Source organism: Bubalus kerabau, chromosome 18 (assembly GCF_029407905.1).
Source record: "Bubalus kerabau isolate K-KA32 ecotype Philippines breed swamp buffalo chromosome 18, PCC_UOA_SB_1v2, whole genome shotgun sequence".
Lineage (NCBI taxonomy): Eukaryota > Metazoa > Chordata > Mammalia > Artiodactyla > Bovidae > Bubalus > Bubalus kerabau.
In genome coordinates, this window is record NC_073641.1 from 40,383,679 (window position 1) to 40,405,046 (window position 21,368).

A 21,368-nucleotide genomic window follows, 5' to 3' on the forward strand; every position below is an offset into this window, starting at 1 on the left:
AAGCTGGTATAACCACTGTGGAAAATAGTATAGTGCTTCCTTTAAAAATTAAAAATGGAATTACCATATGACCCTGAAATCCTACTTCTGGGTATATATCCAATGGAAATGAAAGGAGATGAAATCAGTATCTCAAAGAGATGTTTGCAACCCTATGGGCACTGCAGCACTATTCACAATGGCCATGATACAGAAATTATCTAAGTGTCCATTGGTGGATGAATGGACACTTAAGTGAGTATAGATATGCATGTCACATTTTCTTTATATAGATAAATATTATATATATATATACACACACACATAAATATATATATATATGTATATATTTATATCTAGAATGAGCTTTCTAGGTGGCGCTAGTGGTAAAGAACCTGCCTGCCAATGCAGGAGGTATAAGAGATGTGGATTCAATCCCTAGGTTGGTAAGATCCCCTGGAGGAGGACATGACAAGCCACTGTGGGCTATGGTCCATAGGGTCACAAAGAGTCAGACACAAATGAAGCGACTTAGTACACACGCATGCATATATAGAATATGATCAATCTTAAAAAAGAAGAAAATCTTATCATTTGTGATAATATGTTTAAACCTGGAGAACATTACGCCAAGAAAAATAAGCCAGACATAGTGAGACAAATATTACATGATCTTACTAAATGTGGAATCTAAAAAAGTTGAACTTAAACAAAAGCAGATCTTAAGTATTTTCACCAAACACACACACAAAAATGGTAACTTTTTTTTTGTTGTTACGGTGATGGGTGTGCTAATTAGTTTGATTATGGTAATCATTTCACAATGCATACATATATCAAAACATCAATTATATACTTTAAATATATACAATTTTTATTTGTCAATTATACCTCAGTAAACCTGGGACAAAAAGTTCTCTTTTTCCTCTAAAAGTAACAACAGATATACATGGTTGCCATAACTTTTAGATTCCTATTTTGTCAGTATTTTTTATTGTGGTAAAATATATGCAATATAAAATTTACCATTTCAACCATTTTCAAGTGTACAATTCAGTGTACAATTAAGTAAATTCAAAATGCTGTATAAGCATCACCAGATTTTAGATTCTTTGCTAAGTGTTCTATGTAGTTTTTTTTTCCTGAGTGTATTTGCTGCCATGGTGTGAAGATGAAACGCTGATTCAGAGTAGCACATAGCACATACAGAAGATATACATAAGAGTGTATAAAAGACTGTATTTTGTAAAAATTTCCAGGACTTTTATTTAATCAATAACTACACATCTTACCTCTTGGGCTTCATGAGCTATTAACTGATCCATTAAGAGTCTCCGCCGTCTTTTCTCCCTTTGCTCTCGTGCAAAAGCATTTTCTTCAAGGCGTTTTTGGATTTTTTTAATGTAGTCATCATCTGAATAAGTGTTTAATAAATCAGTGGTCGTCTGGCCTGCTGTATCTAGAGAAGTCTTGGATGCACTAAGAATAATAGTTTTTAGTTAGATTTGAAAGTACAACTCAATCACACACCACTACTTGTGACTATAGAGGAAGACCTCAGGGGATGGCTCCCTTGGGTGCTCTGTTCATTTATTAATACAAGCATTAAAGCAAATATTAGAACTTCAGTGTTCAATTTAAAATATAACTTATAATGTTATTCAAAAGACAGGGAAACATTATTATGGTATTCAGGGATTAAACAGTCATCAATTCTCATACAGACAGAAGTGTTTTTATGAAAGCATAGTTAACTCATGTTTAACAAAGTAATAATCACACATGTTCTTTCCTAATCTGAGTACATACAGTTTTATTAAATCAAAGATCAAACCCATTTACATAGTTGAATCAAAATTCTTAAATTATAATTAGTTCTACTTAATAATCACATATTTATGGCACAGATCATATTTTATTATAGTTCATTATTTCTATATTTGCTGCTTCCAGCTGAACTCTGGGCACAGAAGAAAAGTATACTATTTTTACTTTTCTATGTACCCATGCCTCACAGTACTGACATGTAGATGATGTTTGCCAAATTTCAAATCATATGCTAAGAAGCACTATACAAGTATAATACAATTTCAAAAAAATTACACACTGAAATTCTGGTTATTTTATCAGCAGGTGCTCAACCTTTGATTGTATTCTGTCAACTGAGAGTCGTTCAGCAGAAATTGTGTAGCTAGCAAAGCCTCAGGAAGATCAAAGACAAATTTTAACTTTATTTACTAAGATTTAGTATAATTCTTATGAATATTAATTTATGAAATTAATATGAATTTATGAAAGTGTAGCATAACTTTTTTAGATCCTTCATCAAAATTCTTATTATATTTTTACTTAAATGTGATGTTTAAGAGTCTGCCTTACACTGAGCATGGGTTAATAGGTCTCCCTCAACATTGTGTTTGGCTGCTACCAATATACTTAAGATATTGATTCTCCTTTGTTCACCAATCAGTCTATCCAACCATACATATACCCATCTTCTGTCTTATGCCAATCAAGGCCTGAAGAAAGTTACATGATATTTTCTTGAATAAGTATTCATTTTCTGTGATGTGGGTTTCTTGAGGGCAATAATTATGTTTACTTTATATCTGTTTGCCAAGCCTCCATAGAGTTAGTAATTGTATGAGTGTGAATTATTAGTGATAGGAACATTGGTTAAATTCATGTGTGTGTTAAAAAGCAGTTGTTAGAAGGAAACTAACGTAAATCTATGACTCAAAATGTCAAGTTACAGCAGCCAACAGCCTCAGAAAAGAAACAAAGAGCAAAAAAGCAGGTGGCATTTACTATTTGTTTTAAAAAATAAAGAGTATATGTGGGGGAAAAGCAGCAATGGTTGTTCCTGCATTGCTCTCACTGAGCATTCATTTCATCCTTTCACAAAAGAAATGACAGACTTTGAAGTGACATCCATGAGAAAGTGTTTTGGGAGCAGGCTTTGAAAGGGGCAGCTGCAGAAATTGCTCCTTAGGTCACCCTAAAAGATGATTTTAGTGCTTTTTGCCATCAAGTAGTGTGAAATTTCTGGAAGAGTCCAGAACATGCTTGATTCTAAGCTAAGGATTCAGAATGAACTAAAGAAGTAGTGGTCAATAACAGGGATTAAGAAAGGCCATATTGTACTATAGCTTTTTTGTTTCTTTAAAAGTTTGCTCTAGGCCAGTACCTCCCAGCATTTTTTTTAATCTAGGGGTCCATCAGAGGAAATGCCCTTTGTGAAGTGCACTGGAAGGGATTTGGAGTCACCGCTGGGGCTGCTCACAGTCAGAGGTGACCGATCCAGGGACTCCAGGGACCCCAGGCCCTATCCTTTTGCTCTGAGAAGTAAGCATGTCCATATCTCACGGGCCCTGGTGGTAAATCTCTGGCAAGACCAAGTGGGGGTTTCTGCAGAGAAAGGACTTGAGATAGACACTGCTATTTCCCTCCCTTTTCCTTCAAAGCAGAGCCCCAGTTTTATTCAGGGAAACAACATACTCAGATGAAGACTATAATTCCCAGTCTCCCATTCTGCTAGATTATGGCTATGTAACTGAATTCTGGCCAATAAGGTGTATGCAGAAATGTTACGTGGGCATTCTGGGAAGGCTGGTATAAAGAACTATTTTAGATTGGAGATACCCACTTTATGCCTGGGGCTTCCTAGGTGGTGCTAGTGGTAAAGAACCCACCTGCCAATGCAAGAAACATAATGAGATGTGGGTTCAATCCCTGAGTCAGAAAGATCCCCTGGAGGAGGACATGGCCACCCAATCCAGTATTCTTGCCTGGAGAATCCCATGGACAGAGGAGCCTGGCAGGGTGCAGTCCATGGGGTTGCAAAGAGTCAGACATAACTGAAGCAAATTAGCACGCACTTTCTGCCTGTCTTCCTTCCTGATATTGGAACATGGGCCAAATGGCCAGGGGCCTAGAAGCTATCTTACACTGTGAATGTGAGTCTAAAGACAAAAGCCACATTTCAGGACAGTGGAACGAAAGGGAAGATTCAGTCCTTGATAACCTTGGGGCAACAACACATACCCTTGGCTGCTTACATTCTGATTTCTGTTACAAGAGAGAGAAAAATGTTGCTGCTGCTGCTGCTTCAGTCGTGTCCAACTCTGTGCGACCCCATAGACAGCAGCTCACCAGGCTCCCCCATCCCTGGGATTCTCCAGGCAAGAACACTGGAGTGGGTTGCCATTTCCTTCTCCAATGCATGAAAGTGAAAAGTGAAAGTGAAGTCGCTCAGTCGTGTCCGACTCTTAGCGACCCCATGGACTGCAGCCCACCAGGCTCTTCCGTCCATGGGATTTTCCAGGCAAGAGTACTGGAGTAGGGTGCCATTGCCTTCTCTGGAGAGAAGAATACACCCATCTAATTCAACCCCTCTGGTTTCCAGGTTTCAAAGCTACCTTAGAGGTCTAAATTCAGAACAGGCTGGGAAAGCAGTGAAGATCAGAGTGAATGTTTGTGCGGGTGTGATCTTTCAAATATTTAACCACTGACATGGTGATGACACTAATTAATCCAAATAGATGCTGATGCAGGGAGTGGAAGATGTTGGCATATTGGTGTTAATCCTGGTTTGTTAACTGTGTGGAAATCAAGGGGTCCCAAGAAAGGAGTGGAAGGTAGAGCTACAGAGAATGCCATTCACTAAAAGTATTTCAATATTTTAAGATGGTCATTTTGGTAGATACCATCCGTTTGTCACTCCAGAGCATGAGACTGGTGAGATGAGTACCTGTGGCAGATTCATTTTGATATTTGGCAAAACTAATACAATTTTGTAAAGTTTAAAAAAAAAATAGTTGAAAGAAATGGAGTGATTTCATGGGCCAAGGTCAGGGAAGGTGTGGAGGGGTTCAGATGGCAGCTGCAGGGGAGAGTAGGCTTGGGCTGTGGTTATTTTAGGAGTCAGGGAAGCACAGATAAACATGAGCAGGGCTTAGAGTAGGGCATCAGGAGTTTCTGCAGAAGGAAGGAGGAAAGGCAATTAACACATACATTCCGCATTCTACTTCATTTTCATTCACACCTGACTTCCTCACCATTTCTTCTTTCAGCTTAGTCTTATTCCATTTCATTTGACTCTATTCCCTTTCTTGAGAAATATTAATATGGAACTGAAGTACATAATTTGTGTCTATTTTTCTTCCTTAACGGAGATTTATTTCCTATTCTATAAAATGTAAATGAGTAGACTTTGGATAGTTTCCATGAAAAAATGCAGAAGAATTCAAGCTGCTTCTGTATGTGCAGTCCCTCGTTAGTTGTTTTCTGTGAGTCAGTGACCCCTGATAGGAAACAAAAGTGGAGAAGATCTTTATCTTTAGGCAAAAGAAGCCCATTAACCAGGAGCTTTCTGTAAAGAACCCACTGAAACTCTTAGTGATATTTTGTCGACACTCATTCAGCAGTTCTTTATTGCTGGTCCCTGTGCTAAATGCTGAGGATGCAAGGTGACAGCAACTAGAGTCTAAAAAAGGCAGTGAGGTGAAAAATGTAAATGAATAGTAACTTGGAAAAATGTTAGTGAATGTTTAAATAGTATGTGTGATAAGTATAGCATAGAAAAAAAATTAACCTCACAAATCATAATAGCCACTTGCCTTCTTGATATTTACAAAATGTTAATGAACAACAATCTGAATTTTATCTCATTTATCTTCCTTAATATACTCTCTCAATGAAGACTTTACAAAGTGAAAACATCCTTGGAATAGCTATTTCAGGTAAACTGCTTCTAAATATTCAAAAGTTAAAGTAAAATGAACTTTTTAAAATAAAAATCAAATTTTTGATTATTAAAATAATTTTATCTCACCTTTCTTTTGCCTGGAGATCCTTTTTTATTAATGCTTCAAACTTCTTAATTTCATTGGCCACATCCTTTAAAGAAAATTCATCAATTTTTTACCTCTAAATATATTGAAACTTTTTCATTTATCACTTTCATTCAAATTTATTAAAAGTGATATGTACTAATAATTCAAGCTAGTTAGGATTTCTAAATATTCTAGAATATTCTTCTATTCCAATTTGTTACTTTTAGTGTAGGCTAAAGTTACCTAAAAGGTGAAAATTGCCTAATCTGAATTATTCAGTTCACAATTCTAGCTCTGACAGTACATCAAAAGGCATTTAATAAGAAAAAAGATTATCAAAAAGTTAGGATGTGCACTTTTAATTACAATTATTTTAAATGAGAATAACTCCGGGAGTTGGTGATGGACAGGAAGGCCTGGCATGCTGCAGTTCAAAGGGTCGCAAAGAGTTGGACACGACTGAGCAACTGAACTGAACTGAAGCATTTTTAGGATATAAATATTTCTTCAAAAATTATCTTGGGTGTTTTAAACATTTCTTTTGTACTCCTATATGCACTATTAATTTGCTGTTGGAAAGTTAATTTTAGCTGATCTGCCTACTGCAAATCCTTTTTCATAAACTTTAATCAACTCAAGGAAACAAAAGAATTAAATAGTTTTACTAAAATGGGGTCAGAAAAAAGCCTCTGTGGGTAACATTTTTAGACTCTAACTATAGGATTTTAATATTAAAAATTAAGTGTGAGTTAAAATAAAATGCAGTGGATTTAGACATCAGAGTGATCTGCCAATCTTTGCTTTATCAGCATTGTGAACTTGGGTAAAACATGCCAATTTTCTGAGCCTCAGTTTCCTTATCCAAAAAATGGGGAAAGCAATATCCTACTTAGAGAGTTGTTTACAAATTCAAGGCGATGAGAAGTGCCCAACCCACAGCCTGACATATAGCAGATGATGAATAAATGGTAGCTATTATCTTAAGTTAAAGGGGAGAATATCACTAACAATCATTATAGCAGCATGAAGTATAGATTACAGGAATTAGTATCAAAATGTACAGATAGTGCTGCTCCCCCATGAAATATAATGAGATCATATCCTATATGGATGACTGGTAAGTCTAAGTAATAAGATATATTTATCAATAGTATATCTTAAATCTAAATATAATGAGAGCAAGCAAATTGCTTAACATTTCTAGGATTCATAGAAAGACAGTGAAACATGGGGAGGAAGTATCCAGGAAAAGCAAATAGTAGTAATGGTACATACATGGTATTTTGGGTACCTAGACTGGCCCCTGTTGTATACATGGGTGTCATGACCCATCACAACAGCACCCACTCTGGCAGTTTGCTAGTGATCACAGAATCCACCACACAAGAGTCCACACAGGTATTCTCATTTAACAGCAGTTTGTCATCCATATCCTAAATCTATATTCTCTGTTTCTAAACAAATAATGGACTAAGATGGATTGGACATGCATGCAGTGCAGGTGTTTTAAATGAGAAGGGACAATGCCAGACGTAATTTGAAAAGGAAGTAGGAAGTTTAGGGAAGTTTCTCTCTTAGGGAAAGATCATCCTTTCATTAAGATAAACACAACACAATGTTAAAGGATTATCACTTACCTCTGCCTCTTTTTTCTTTTTCATTAATTTTTGGGCATCAAGGGTTTTCAGAGTACGATTTGATGTGGGTTTAGGAATCTGTATGATAGCTGCTTGGATTTTGGCCATGATTTCATTTTGTCGTCTTCTGCTCAAGCGTTGCTAAATGTTCCATATACGTAAGTTTAGTTATTCAGTTTATCAGAATAATATGCAAGGTAATACACTCACAGGTACACAAATATATAAATTTTCCATTCAAATTTTCTAAACTCAGCATTAACTGACGGACTAGGTAACATTAGGAAGGAAGTATCAAAATAACTAATTTTGAAAAGTATGATATTGAAACACAATTTGGGAGTCCCTAAATTATGCAGATGGAATGTGTCTATTTTCATTATGGGTGGTGATACTAAAAGGCTAATAAAGGCATCCCCAATACGAAAAATGAATGTAATTCTTTCCCAGTTCCACCTTCATGACCTGCCTAATCATGGAAAGAAAAAATTCAATCTGGGACACGTGTCTAGGATGGCTCTCAACATCACTAATTATTAGAGAAATGCAAATCAAAACTACAATGAAATATCACCTCACAACAGTCAGAAGGGCCATAACCAAAAAGTCTCAAAACAATAAATGCTGGAGAGGGTGTGGAGAAAAGGAAACCTTCTTACAATGTTGGTGGGAATGTAAATTGGCACAGCCACTATGGAGAACAATATGGAGGTTCCTCAAAATACTAAAATAGGACTACCATATGATGCAGCAATCCTACTGCTGGGCATGAGCCAGAGAAAACCACGCACTCCAATATTCCCTGCGGCACCATTTACAATAGCCAGTACATGGAAGCAACAAAAATGTCCATCAACAAAGGAATGGATAAAGAAGATGTGTTACGTATCAATATATACAATGAAATATTACTCAGTCATAAAAAAAGAACAAAATTGTGTCATCTGCAGAGACTTAAATGGACCTGGAGACTGTCATACATAGTGAAGTCAGAAAGAAAAAAAATGTTATGCATTAATGCATATATGTGGAATCTCGAAAAATGGTAAAGATGATCTTATTTGCAAAGCAGAAATAGACACACGGATGTTGAGAACAAACATATGAATGAATTGAGAGACTGCAATTGACATATATACACCACTATGAACCTACTGTATAGCACACAGAATTCTACTTGGTGCTTTGTGGTGACCTAAATGGGAAGGAAATCCACTCTGCTGTACAGCAGAAACTGACACAGCAGTGTAAAGCAACTATACTTCAATTAAAAATAATAATCAAAGGACATTTAATGAGTATTTTCAATGTTCAAAGCATTGTACTAGGCACATTTTTTTAATTGGAGGAACTAAAAATCTTATGAGGTCATATGACAGGTAAATAATGAAAGTCAATAATATCAGCAAGAGGTGGTTAACACCAAAGAGTGAGAATTATCTGTGCCCTAGGAGTTCCCCAGAAAGAGTCTATGTGTACTGGGAAGGTTGCAGAGTAGATGGAGGGAAGTTTAGGGGAAGACAGGAGAGGAGAACAGTGAGCTTGGGTACGAGAGAGGGAAGAGCAGAAATAAATAAGTCCTATTCAATGACACGGAGAAGGCAATGGCACCCCACTCCAGTACTCTTGCCTGGAAAACCCCATGGACAGAGGAGCCTGGTAGGCTGTAGTCCATGGGGTGGCTAAGAGTCGGGCACGACTGAGTGACTTCCCTTTCACTTTTCACTTTCATGCATTGGAGAAGGAAATGGCAACCCACTCCAGTATTCTTGCCTGGAGAATCCCAGGGACAGAGGAGCCTAGTGGGCTGCTGTCTATGGGGTTGCACAGAATCGGACACAACTGAAGCGACTTAGCAGCAGCAGCAGCATTCAATGACAGGCTGCCAGCGTAGTAACAGAAGAAAGACAACGCTGAGGGTTATGAAAAGATACAGAAAGACATATTGAGACTGTTTAGTGAAAAAATTTGAATGCTAGTCAAATCAAGGGGCAAGATATTTGTAGAATAGTTTCCCAGGTGGCTCAGATGGTAAAGAATCTGCCTGCAATGCAGGAGATCCAGGTTCAATTCCTGGGTTGAGAAGCTCCTCTGGAGAAGGAAATGGCAACGCACTCCAGTATTCTTGCCTGGAGAAATCTACGGATAGAAGAGCTTGGCAGGCTACAGTCCATGGGGTTGCAGAGTTGGACACAACTGAGCAACTAACAAAACACAACCTATTTGTAGAATAGCAGGTTTCTGAGAAGAAGCAGCCAACAAAAGTGGAATTGAGGGTAGATTCTCCTAGCAGATGATTAAACTCTAGGAGACAAGCCTGAAGATTATAGATTCATTCATAGGTTGCAGCAGGAGATCTGAGTGGATACGTCAGGGGTATAGAAAAAAAAGAGCAGGCCTAAGATGCACAAGGAACTAGGAACAAACAGAATTTGATAAGTTACTGGTGATTAGTGGATAGGATGGAGGGAGGCATCAACAATCAATAAATGGAAAGAAAAGATAAAACCTGAATAGGGACAATAACATAATCAGGGACATACATGCTTTAAGGGGCTTCTTTGAAAATGCAACATCTTTGCCGTGTCTCTTCAGAAAGCTTTATATTCTGATATGTTTATAATTTTTCTTTATGTACTTACATCTCGAAAAGCCTCGCTTTTCATGTTTTGAACTTTTGTGCTCATCAGGGGCTGTACAGTTGGCATTTCCACTCCAGTCTGAACACCTTTCTTTTTCCTCTGGAGAGCAATGTACAACTGATATAAGAGTTTCGTGGCAGCCCCAGGCTTCTCTGTGATGATATTGTGGGCCACATTCTGATCAAATTGCACACCCAAAAGGTGAAGTGTGGGCTCCAAGCGAGAAAAATTGTTAAGTTTGGCACTGGAAATCCTAGGCATTAAAATATTTCACATAATAAGGCATTGAGTTAAAAGCAAACAACAAATATCAGAGGATTTTCATAACCAAATACCATGTTCTTTTAAATGTATCAGTCCTTGCAAAAACCACTTAATCCTCTAGACAGATTGAGATTTTGTCTATTGCCCTAGCTCCATGCATTTATTTCTCTTTATTGGCTAAACTAAAACTCATTACTTTCATATACTCTTCTACTTAAATAGATACTAGAATTTCTACAGGAAGTCAGTACAAAAACATATCTAAATGCCTTCTTCGAAATGGAAAAACTTAACTGTAGTTTTAGAAAATATTTTACTCAGAAGACAAAACTTCACTTTAAATATCCATTTCTTTAATTGGTATCACCTGAAAATAACCTTATTTTCAGTGATGACTGAAAGTGATGACTCTCACCATTATCCTCTCAGGCATTATCAGAAATAGTTACACAATATTAGCCATACAACTAGATGAGTTATGAGGTCATCACTGTATAGTTTATATCACTTCTTCAAAAATCACTAAAGACTTTCTAAAATATATGTATTGTTGAATCATCTATTATCAAATGAGGCTCACATTTTAGAAGAACTCATTAATTCATTATTAATTTACTCTCCCAACTATACCAATAACTTATTTAATTTAATAAATGTTTATAAAATTATTAAGGTCTTACAAAGATGAATAAGACTCCTTGTCCTTTAGCAGTTCATAGCAGGAAAGCAAGTGTAATAAGTAGTGATAAATTAATGCAACTGTTGTAATAAAGGTCTCAAATGACCAAGGGCCATCAATAAGCCTATGGATACAGCAGCAGAATAAAAGCAAAAAGATGTTAGATGCATTTTCAACTTTTGTGCCTCTCGTATGTTCAAACTGGATGCAAATGTCAATTTTATCCGCTGGCACATTTTCTCTTTACTTTAATTTTCAAACATCAGTGACATTCTTTGATAGAAAAAAATATACTGAATATACTTGAATATAAGTCAAAGTCCCTTCTTCTCCCTGAAAAAAGAGGATACCTTAGAACAGAGGGAGTTGGCAGAATTTCTAATATTATAGGGTTACTCACTCAATAACTTCATTTTAGACTATAAAACTATTTGGGGAAGATACAATGGCCTCTGCTGAATTTTCAGAAGCTGAAAGAGATTACTTAGCACTTAAACTTTTAAAATTTTATGTTTAATTGGAGGATAATAACTTTACAATATTGTGATGGTATCTGCCACACATCAACAAGAATCAGCCGTAGGTATACATGTGTCCTTTCCCCACCTCCCTCTGCATCCCAGCCCTCTAGGTTGTCACAAATCATCGGCTTTGGGTTCCCTGTGTTGTACAGCAGATTCTTACTGGCTATCTACTTTACATATGGTAATGTATATACTTCAATGCTACTTTTTCAGATTATCCCACCTTCTCTCTCCCCCACTATGTCCAAAAGTCTGTTCTCTATATCTGCATCTCCATTGCTGCTCTGTAGATAGGTTCATCAGTATCTTTCTAGATTCTGTGCGTGCACACGTGTGTGTGTGTGTATGTGTGTGTCTGTTAGTTGCTGGGACTGTAGGCCACCAGGCTTCTCTATCCATGGAACTCTCCAGGCAAGAATACTGGAGTAGGTTTCCATTCCCTTCTCCAGGTCTAGATTTCATATATATGCATTAATATATGACATTTGCCTTTTTCTTTCTGCTTCACTTTGTATCCCTGGTGAAGGAACTAGCAACCCACTCCAGTATTCTTGCTTACAGAATACCATGGAGAGAGGAGCCTGGAGGGGTACAGTCAAGGGATCCCAAGAGTCAGACACAACTTAGCAACTAAACCACCATTTTGTATAACAGGCTCTAGGTTCATCCACCTCATTAGAATCGACTCAAATGCATTCCTTTCTATAGCTGAGTAATATTCCATTATATATATGTATCACAACTTATTTATCCATTCAACTGTCAACAGACATCTAGGTTGCTTGCATGTCCTAGCTATTGTAAATAGCACTTAACACAAACTTTATATACTGTCATACTGTTTCTAGTATATTATTTCTCAAGAGATCTCAAGCAGTGATTCTAAACTTTTTTAATCATATATACTATCCTTTGGAAATATGATGAGAGCTATGAAACCTTTTCCCCAGAAAAGAAAACACACATCCATGCATATACACAAAATGTGTATGCAATTTTGGGGTATTTGTAAATCTTCTAAAAATCTAGCCTAAAAGTGCCTACTAACTGTAAAGGAGGTAGGGTTGGGAAAAAAGGAATGATTTATAAATATAAATAAAAAAGCCAGTGCCATAAGAAGGCCAAGGCAACAAACGTATTGACAGAAGACACTGAATTCCTTTTCCAGTCATGTGGTATAACTCAGTGTCCTATTTCCTCTATTTGGTCAAGTATATTTAGCATGGCATGCCACATTGGCCAAACTTTAAATAAAGTATTTTAATCAATAAAAGATAAACAGATCTTAGAAGGAATGAGAAGAGATAAGGAATGCTACAAGGCAATCTTATCAACAACAAAAGTAAAACATTTTTTAGGTCTTCTCATGTCATGTCCGGTGTCGCAATTTGTTTTCCCACAAATGACCTACAGTTTGAGATAACAAGCATTGACCTAAAATGATTAGGGTACTATATAGACCATGCTTTGAAGAATGTGATTGTGAAAGAGGATGGTCAGGTCAATGACTTGCGTTCACATTCCTTGGATGGGCACCTGACACCCACTTTTGATCTTTCACCCCAGTTCATCTTTTCATGTCCTGCTTATCTTCAGAGTTTGTATGTTTTCTCCACTACATTTATGTGCAAAGATATGGCCAGAGGGACACCTTTTTGAGGTTTTGCCTTTGACATACCCTTAGCCTTCAGAGATCAGAGGCACCATAATTTGGGAAGGAAAATCCAAAAGCAAACACCATTCATTTCCAAATTTTATCAAAATTTAGCCCTGTGCCCAATGAAAGTAAAGCACACTACCCTTCCTCTTACTTGTTTCACACAACCTCCAGAATGCAGTGTAGCCTGCTAATTCTAGGGTTCAGTGACACAGTAGGCTTCAAAATGGCTTTTATGGTCTGGCCGAAGTGTCCAGGTGTAATAGTACTTCTTTCTGGAAGCTTTTAATAATATATATTCTAAATATCCAACCAAAATTTTGGGACTATAACTGGTATGTAAATGGATGGAAGTCCACTCTTGTTATAATGTATGCTCAATCAGTATACCATGATAATCAACAGTTGTTTTTAAACCTAGAGAAACCACTGGGACATTTTTGCTCTGGAGACAGAGTATATGATGTAAATGATGACCCTTGAGGGGATAAGGAATGTGTTCTGGGAAAAGCCTTCTCCCTCTCTACCTGCAGTCCTTATCTGCCAAGGGATTACTTGTCTCTTCTCCTTGACACCTTGTATGGGAATACAACTCAAAAGGTCATTAGAACAGGGATATCCATGCTCCTTTACTTTTTATTTTTTTAACTAATCTGCTCATTTCTCACCCTCTGAGTTGGACTACAGATATCCTAAAACAGAATTCTTTCAGAGTTAGATGAGTTATTCTTAGGATGAAGTAATTTCCAAAGCAAGTTAACTTCAAGTTATGTGCAATGCAGATTTAGTTTAGTTTACATTTTAAACTAAAGAAAATAAAAATATTACACAAAAATCCCCAGATCATGAGCTCTGGCACTAGACAGCTGTTTAAAAATTAGGCTTTACAAAGAAGGGTCCTTTTCCCCACTGAATACTCTAATACAAAGCTCAGATGCATGGATTTACTGATTTTTGTCTTCTTTAGAATATCATGTGCCCTAGAAAAACAGTGGGTTGTCCTAGGAACTAAAGGTTGATAGTATTTGGTTGTTAAGACAAATAGATCCATCTCCCCATATTAAGAAATATGATGATGCTCAGTGGAACAGAAAGTTCACGAGACAGCAAAAGAGACACTGATGTATAGAACAGTCTTATGGACTCTGTGGGAGAGGGAGAGGGTGGGAAGATTTGGGAGAATGGCATTGAAACATGTAAAATATCATGTATGAAACGAGTTGCCAGTCCAGGTTCGATGAACGATACTGGATGCTTGGGGCTAGTGCACTGGGACGACACAGAGGGATGGTATGGGGAGGGAGGAGGGAGGAGGGTTCAGGATGGGGAACACATGTATACCTGTGGTGGAGTCATTATGATATTTGGCATAACTAATACAATTTTGTAAAGTTTAAAAATAAAATAAAAGTTAAAAAAAAGTTAAAAAAAAAAAAAAGAAAGAAAGTTCATCCTTTGCAGTAAGTGAAGGGCAGGGTTGCAACACAGGATGATACTCAGGGCATATACCTATGCAGAGGCAGGAAAAGGTGTGAAATCTACCCTGGGCTCAGCTTGCCAAGCCCAGGACCTTGGCATGAGGCAGCTTCATCCAAAATGGGGCTTTTTGTTCTTTGCACACAGGCTATCCTATTCACTAAGACCTTTTTGCACAAGGGCTTTCCTATTCACTAAGACCTGTGTCTTTATGATTACCTCCATCCATATGGGTCCCTATTTCTATTTCATGCAAAGGCCTTCCATGGTCTTGATAACAAGAGCTAACTCAGTACACATGAAATACTGCATGCATGATCTGATTAGTATGGTTCTTTTAAGTTTTCCATACTTAATTCAGAACCAGATATACTTTCAGAAGTCAGTCATTTTTATTCAATTAGAGAAACATGATGGTGTGCCTGCAGTGGGTCAGGGACAATGCCTGGAGCACAAAGAATAAACATACTCTGCAACTTTGAGCATCTTTGCAAAGTAGTTAAGACACAAACATTCATATATTCACTCATCATATATGGTTTGGGCTCCTTCAGGTGGTAGTAACTCTGATAAGAATTGACATATAAATAAAAAATATAACTTAAAGTAATAAAAAAAGGGATGTCTGAAGTGTTGTTGAAACAAACAGAAAAAAAAACAATGAGGAAAAAGAAATTAAATCTGCTGGGAAAAAAACAAAGAGTTTAGAAAAGGGTGGATTTTTAGCAGAATCTTAAGGATGAATAAGAGTTTCTCAGGGTGAAAGTGAGCAAAAAATGATATCTAAAGGTTCAAGGCATAACAAAAGCACATGACATATTTGTGGACCAAAGTTGCTTACGTTAGAGCTACAGACTGGTGGAAAATATGACTGGAAAGAGTGGATGAGGGTCACAAGGGAAGCATTTTGTAAGAGAAGCCTTGAGAAAGAGAAACTGGAATACCTAAAGCTTTTTAAGCTGATGGGGGAAACCACACCTAAAGATGTGGGTGTAGAGTTCTATCTGCCTATGGAGAAGTTCAAACAAGGGGCTTAATGCAGGACTTATCAGAATATGCAGCCATTCATTAATTCAAAAAACATCTACTGAAAGCTAAACATGTGCTAGGCCCTTTTAGCCCTAGCAATGCAAAGAAAAATAATTCATACTACAACTACAAAATCCTCTGAAGGTACAATGTGCAACTGAAAGAGATACAAACGAAGAAACTGACAACAAAGTGACCAATATTATAACAAGTAACTGTACAAGATAAGTTTATAACTTTCATGAAGGGATAATAAGCAATGACACCAAAAATGGATTGGAAACCTGGTTACACAGATCATCACAAATCAATCTGTACATATGAGAACTCATGAGAAAGCAAAAAAGAGAAAAGAAAGGAATGTACACTGACTTACCTACCCTGGAAGTCTTATACCTTAGAGGCTGATCCTGGCTTCTATTGGAAGGGAGGAGATTTAGGTAGAAGCAGAGTGGGCACAGGGCTAGAAGATCAAGCAGAGGAGGCAGCTTGGTCTAAGCAGTGAAGGACAGTGTATACCTTGCTCTTGAGGAAGAGATGTGAGACGTATAGAGTAGGATATGCACTAGAATGTTACCTAGTACCCTAGAAGCTTAAGAAATTGTCAGGGATTAGCAAAAGAGGCTAACTTGGTCTAAAAATATATTTATAATCCATGGCTTCTCTTGAATTACACTATTATTACCTGCACAACTAGCATAATCTGGATTGTGAAAGAATGACTCACCTCTAGAATGGAGGTACTAGACTTCTTTTCCTTAAACTCTTGCAGTGTAGGTAATGCTCAATGGTGGTCTACCATCCCAAGGAACCAAAAACTAAGAAATACTTGAGTGGGAAATATCAGGTTAAAACACTATGGATATGGAGCAGGATGTCACGAATGGCAGAGTAAGGACCTCCAAAAATCTATTCCTCAAAAAGACAATAATAAAACTGACAAAATTAATTTTTCATAACAATAATAAAACTGACAAAATTAACTTCTTCGTAACTCTAGAAATTAGCCAAAGGCATGTAACAATATAAAGAAAATTTATTCAAAAAAAAAACCTTAATCTCAGTAAGAACAGAGAACTTTTAGTCATTTTAACTTGCCCTATTCCCATTTCCTTCTTCCCAGCTCTTGAAAATCAGTAGCCTTGCAGTAAAAACCAGCAGCCTAACAGCCATCTGAGAAGACAGACAGGTTTGAAACTCCTCAAGAAGTTCTATCCTCAGAACACTGTCATTATTTAACATAATTTAGAGCTCAATCACTGCCTTAGGTAGCTGTGATCTTTAACAGTTGCCACCAATTGCTTTTTACTAATACCCTGAGAATAGGGTTTTCCAAATGGCAACCCACTCCAGTATTCTTGCCTGGAGAATCCCATGGACAGAGGAGCCTGGCAGGCTACCGTCCATGGGCTCACAAGTCGGACACAACTTAGTGACTGAACCACCACCACCACCTAAGGCAGTAATACCACTGGTGCAAACAAGAGCTGCCCAAAAACTTAAAAGGAAGATATAAGAATGAAATATCCACTGGGAGGAGAAGGCAATGGCACCCCACTCCAGTACTTTTGCCTGGAAAATCCCATGGACAGAGGAGCCTGGTGGGTTGCAGTCCATGGGGTCGCTAGAGTCAGACACGACTGCGCGACTTCACTTTCATGCATTGGAGAAGGAAATGGCAACCCACTCCAGTGTTCTTGCCTGGAGAATCCCAGGGACAGGGAAGCCTGGTGGGCTGCCGTCTCTGGGGTCACACAGAGTCGGACACGACTGAAGCGACTTAGCAGCAGCAGCAGCATCCACTGGGAACTTTGAAAAGCTCTGATACATTCCTGGGGATCGAAAGGACCATATGTGCCGAGGTCCAGCCCCAGCTGATCCAGGGTATTCGAAGCGGGGATGGCGTTGGCGAGGATCAGGATACAATAGCTTCAATTAGATATTAATTAGAGATATAAAGAGTACTAGAATAAGGATAGCTCAGTAGGAAAATTCAGTGGAGAAAAGAGGCTGAGTAGCTTGGTTTACGCAGGAGACCAATAAAACTTCAAGACAAGAAGTTTGCACCACTTACGTAGGCCGCAGGCGTCCTTCCATTCTCCCGAAGGAGAGGAGACACTGAGGCCTCCCCGGTCGGATCTTAGAAGCCCAAGCATAATTAGTAAGCATGGCGGGTTCTGCGCTCCAGATGGAGACTCAGCCAGAGTTTGAGAGAGAGAGTGACATGGGGAGACCAGTCTTTCGAGGAACTGATCCCAATTCTTTATTTTCCATGGTCTACTTTTATACACTGAGATGTTATGCAAAAGTCATGCAGGGTCAGCAGTCCTGACTTTTATCAAAGTCAGGTGCTTCATACAAATGTATACAGAGGTCTTAGGGGTGTTACATGATCTTTGGCCAGGGGGCTTGCTGACAATTTATGACCCTCTCCTTGTGACAGCAGTCAGTCAACCAGGACACTTATTTCTCCAGGGGTGATTATTCTTAAAACAGACGCCACCTTCCAAAGGTACCAGATAAATTACATTCCTATAGGGTGAGGGTGTAGTGAGTTTTAATTAAGGCAAGAATTTGCTTAGCCTAAGGTCTAACGTGATTAATATCAAAGGTTAATACTTATTTCTTCTATATATTCATTAATGTGTATAAGGGCAGGGGATGTGGAGACTTAGCAACAAACATTGGCTCAACAAATGAAAAACCCTTCACCAATACAATTTCTAATCAGCCCACTATACTTATACTAATGGTTTTCTAACTTTTCTAAGGAACCTGTTTTTAGAAGGTTTAAAGCATCTCGTGCCTCTCACGGTTGGGAGGCTGTGAGCAATCACATGTGGCCGGACAAGCCTGTCAGGCAGGCTAGAGAACCTTCAGAGGAGTTTGTAGGTTAAAACACTCTTGTCACGCCCAGGAGTTTTTATTAACTGGAGCTCTAAGTTAACTCCTTCTCCGAAAGAGGTGGTGGGGGACAGCCCCCCATAAAGTCACAGGTGTAGGTGAGAGCACAAAGTAGTAAAGTAGGCAGGCTCTGGTTATGGGGGTAGATGCTCGAGGATTTCCAGGGGGATTCCTGAGGCTCGATCCCGCCTTTGTGTATGTCGAGCCTCCTTCTTCATGACCTTTGCCACGGGCGGAGTGCCTCCCGCCAGCTCCCCGCACATATGCATGTGTAGGAATGTTTGGATACCCAGGAAAGATAGGAGGAGGCCCAAATCTCTCACTTTTGGCTGACCTTAAGCTCCTGTACAAGCAGGAAGTAAAGGTTAAGGCAGAGTTGTAAACTGTGAAAGCACTGAAGATATACCTCAACAAACTCAGCATTTCAGCCAAGGAAGATTTATCAATTCAAGATATTTTAAAATATCTCCATTTATTTGCTGAGCTCTGTTCACTAAGCTAACCAAGCAGAGTCTTCAGGTGCTATACACAACAGGGAATACAGATTTTCCAAAACTAGTCCAAGGGAGTCATTAAACAAACAAAAAGTAGCAGCAGAGCAACAACAAACAGCAACAACAACAAACCCTGGGATAATGGAATAATCTGCGTTACCTCACTGTATTATTTTAGATGTCTGCTTTCAACAATTATGAGACATATAGAGAAATAGGAAACACTGTTCATACCTAGGGGGAAAAGTTCAGTAGAAACTCTCTGAGGAAGCCCAGATGTTTAATTTATTAGATAAAGACCTTAAGTTGGCTATTATAAGTGTTAAAAACTAAAATAATTCATTTTTAAAAAAATTATAAAAGAAAGTATGAGAACAACATCTCAACAAAAATAGAGTATCAATAAGGAAATAGAAATTATAAAAATGAGAACCAAGTGGAATTCTAAAATTAAAAAGTATAATAACTGAGATGTAAAAAGTCACTATAATAGCTCAACAGGACATTTGAGTTGGCAGAAGAAAGAAGCAGTAAACTCAAAGATAGATCAATTGAAACTATTCACAGGGGTAACAAAAAGGAAAAAGAATAAAAAATGAACAGAATCCCAAAACACATAAACTCATTCTAATCATGACAGAAAATTTCAGACTAATTCCAACTGAGGAGCAATATCAAAATACTTGACCAGTTTTTAATTTTTCAAAACTGTAAAGATGATCAAAAACAAGGAAAGTCTGAGAAAATGATATCCTGATAAGATATTGGAACAAAAAAGACATTAGATAAGAATTATAACAAATCTTTGATAAAAAATGTACCATACCAATATAAGTTGACAACAGTAGGGAAAACTGGATGTGAACAACATGGGAAATCTCTGTACTATCTTTGCAACTTTTCTGTAAACCTAAAATTGTTCTAAAATAAAAAGTTTAGTTTTAAAAATCAACAAAGCTCCCGAGACCTATGGGATACCATCAAGTACACCAACATACACATAATAGGAGCCCCAAAAAGAGAAGAGAGATGAAAAGAAATGGGGAGAAAGAACTTTTGGAGAAATGAGGAACAAAAGTTTCACAAATCTGATTAAACGCAGGACTGCAGGATTATGGAAGACATTAAAATGGGGCCCATCTAGAGATGAGGTCTTGCAACAGCCTGTAACTTTTTCTCCTTTGTACTCCTGGGAAAATGACGTATGTATACGTGAGGAAGAGGCAATTTTCATACCGATGGTGTGCTTGCCTGGTTTAGGTTTGGAAGGAATCTTGTGATAAATGGTTCCTTAATGTAAACTTTGGAGGCTAAATCCATCCAAGTGCCAAAGGAATTGACCTTTTATAAAATAAAAAATAATCTCACTAACCTGCTTTCTGAAAAGTCTGCAAAATCATCCTGAAGTGCAAACTTGTGCAAAACTTCTCCAATTAGATAGCCACTGGAAAATGCCTTTGCAAATGACTTGGGACCTGATTTTTAAAACACAGAGATAAAAAAGTGAATATAATGCTTTACACAGAGCTTATATATTTTCAGTATGTACATACAGAGTAAAATCCCATAATTTAATTTGAACTCAGAATGCCATCAAAATAGTTCTGAAAATATCTTTCAATAATAAGAGGAAAATACTGAATTTTAACAGTAGGTATCTTATAAAGATCCCTGAATAAATGTGGGTCAGTAATTGATAACATATGATATTTTGAAAGAAAAGACAACTTCTGATCAAACCAAACCAAACACAACCAACAAAATATATAACCTTAGATCTAAAAACAAATCTTCAGTGTATTTTATAAAATTATACTCTAATACTTCCATTATCAATACAACCTGTGGATGATTTCATATTCTTGACCAAGTGAGGTACAGTCCAACTTCTTTAAACCTCAAAACTTAATTTTAACCTTTATGCAATGGAAATTTTACAAAAATCACCTGCACCTTCTTAAATAAAGCCTACTGAACATAATTGATTTTCCTTGGGCTTCCCTGGTGCCTCAGTGGTAAAGAATCCACCAGCCAATGCAGGAGACATGGATTCAATCCCTGATCCAGGAAGCCCACATATCTCGGAGCAACTAAGCCCATGCACCACAACTACTGAGCTCGTGCTCCACAGCCTGGGAGCTACAACTACTGAACCCATGGGCCTCAACTACTGAAGCCTGTGTGTCCTAGAGCCTGTACTCTGCAATAAGAGAAGCCACTTCATTGGGATGCCTGCCCACCACAACTAG

At 37.8% G+C, this 21,368-nt stretch overlaps 1 protein-coding gene across 1 annotated transcript in view; it reads right to left on the minus strand.

Moving 5' to 3' along the window:
- SPEF2 (sperm flagellar 2) overlaps nucleotides 1-21,368 on the minus strand; it is a 201,530-nt gene that overhangs the window by 169,679 nt on the left and 10,483 nt on the right. Inside the window, exons 2-6 of the mRNA XM_055554823.1 lie at nucleotides 20,492-20,594; nucleotides 10,093-10,345; nucleotides 7,451-7,591; nucleotides 5,813-5,877; nucleotides 1,272-1,458 (exon numbers count right to left, since the gene is read on the minus strand). Coding sequence (XP_055410798.1) covers nucleotides 1,272-1,458; nucleotides 5,813-5,877; nucleotides 7,451-7,591; nucleotides 10,093-10,345; nucleotides 20,492-20,594 — 749 coding nt within the window. The remainder of the gene's footprint in view (nucleotides 1-1,271; nucleotides 1,459-5,812; nucleotides 5,878-7,450; nucleotides 7,592-10,092; nucleotides 10,346-20,491; nucleotides 20,595-21,368) is intronic.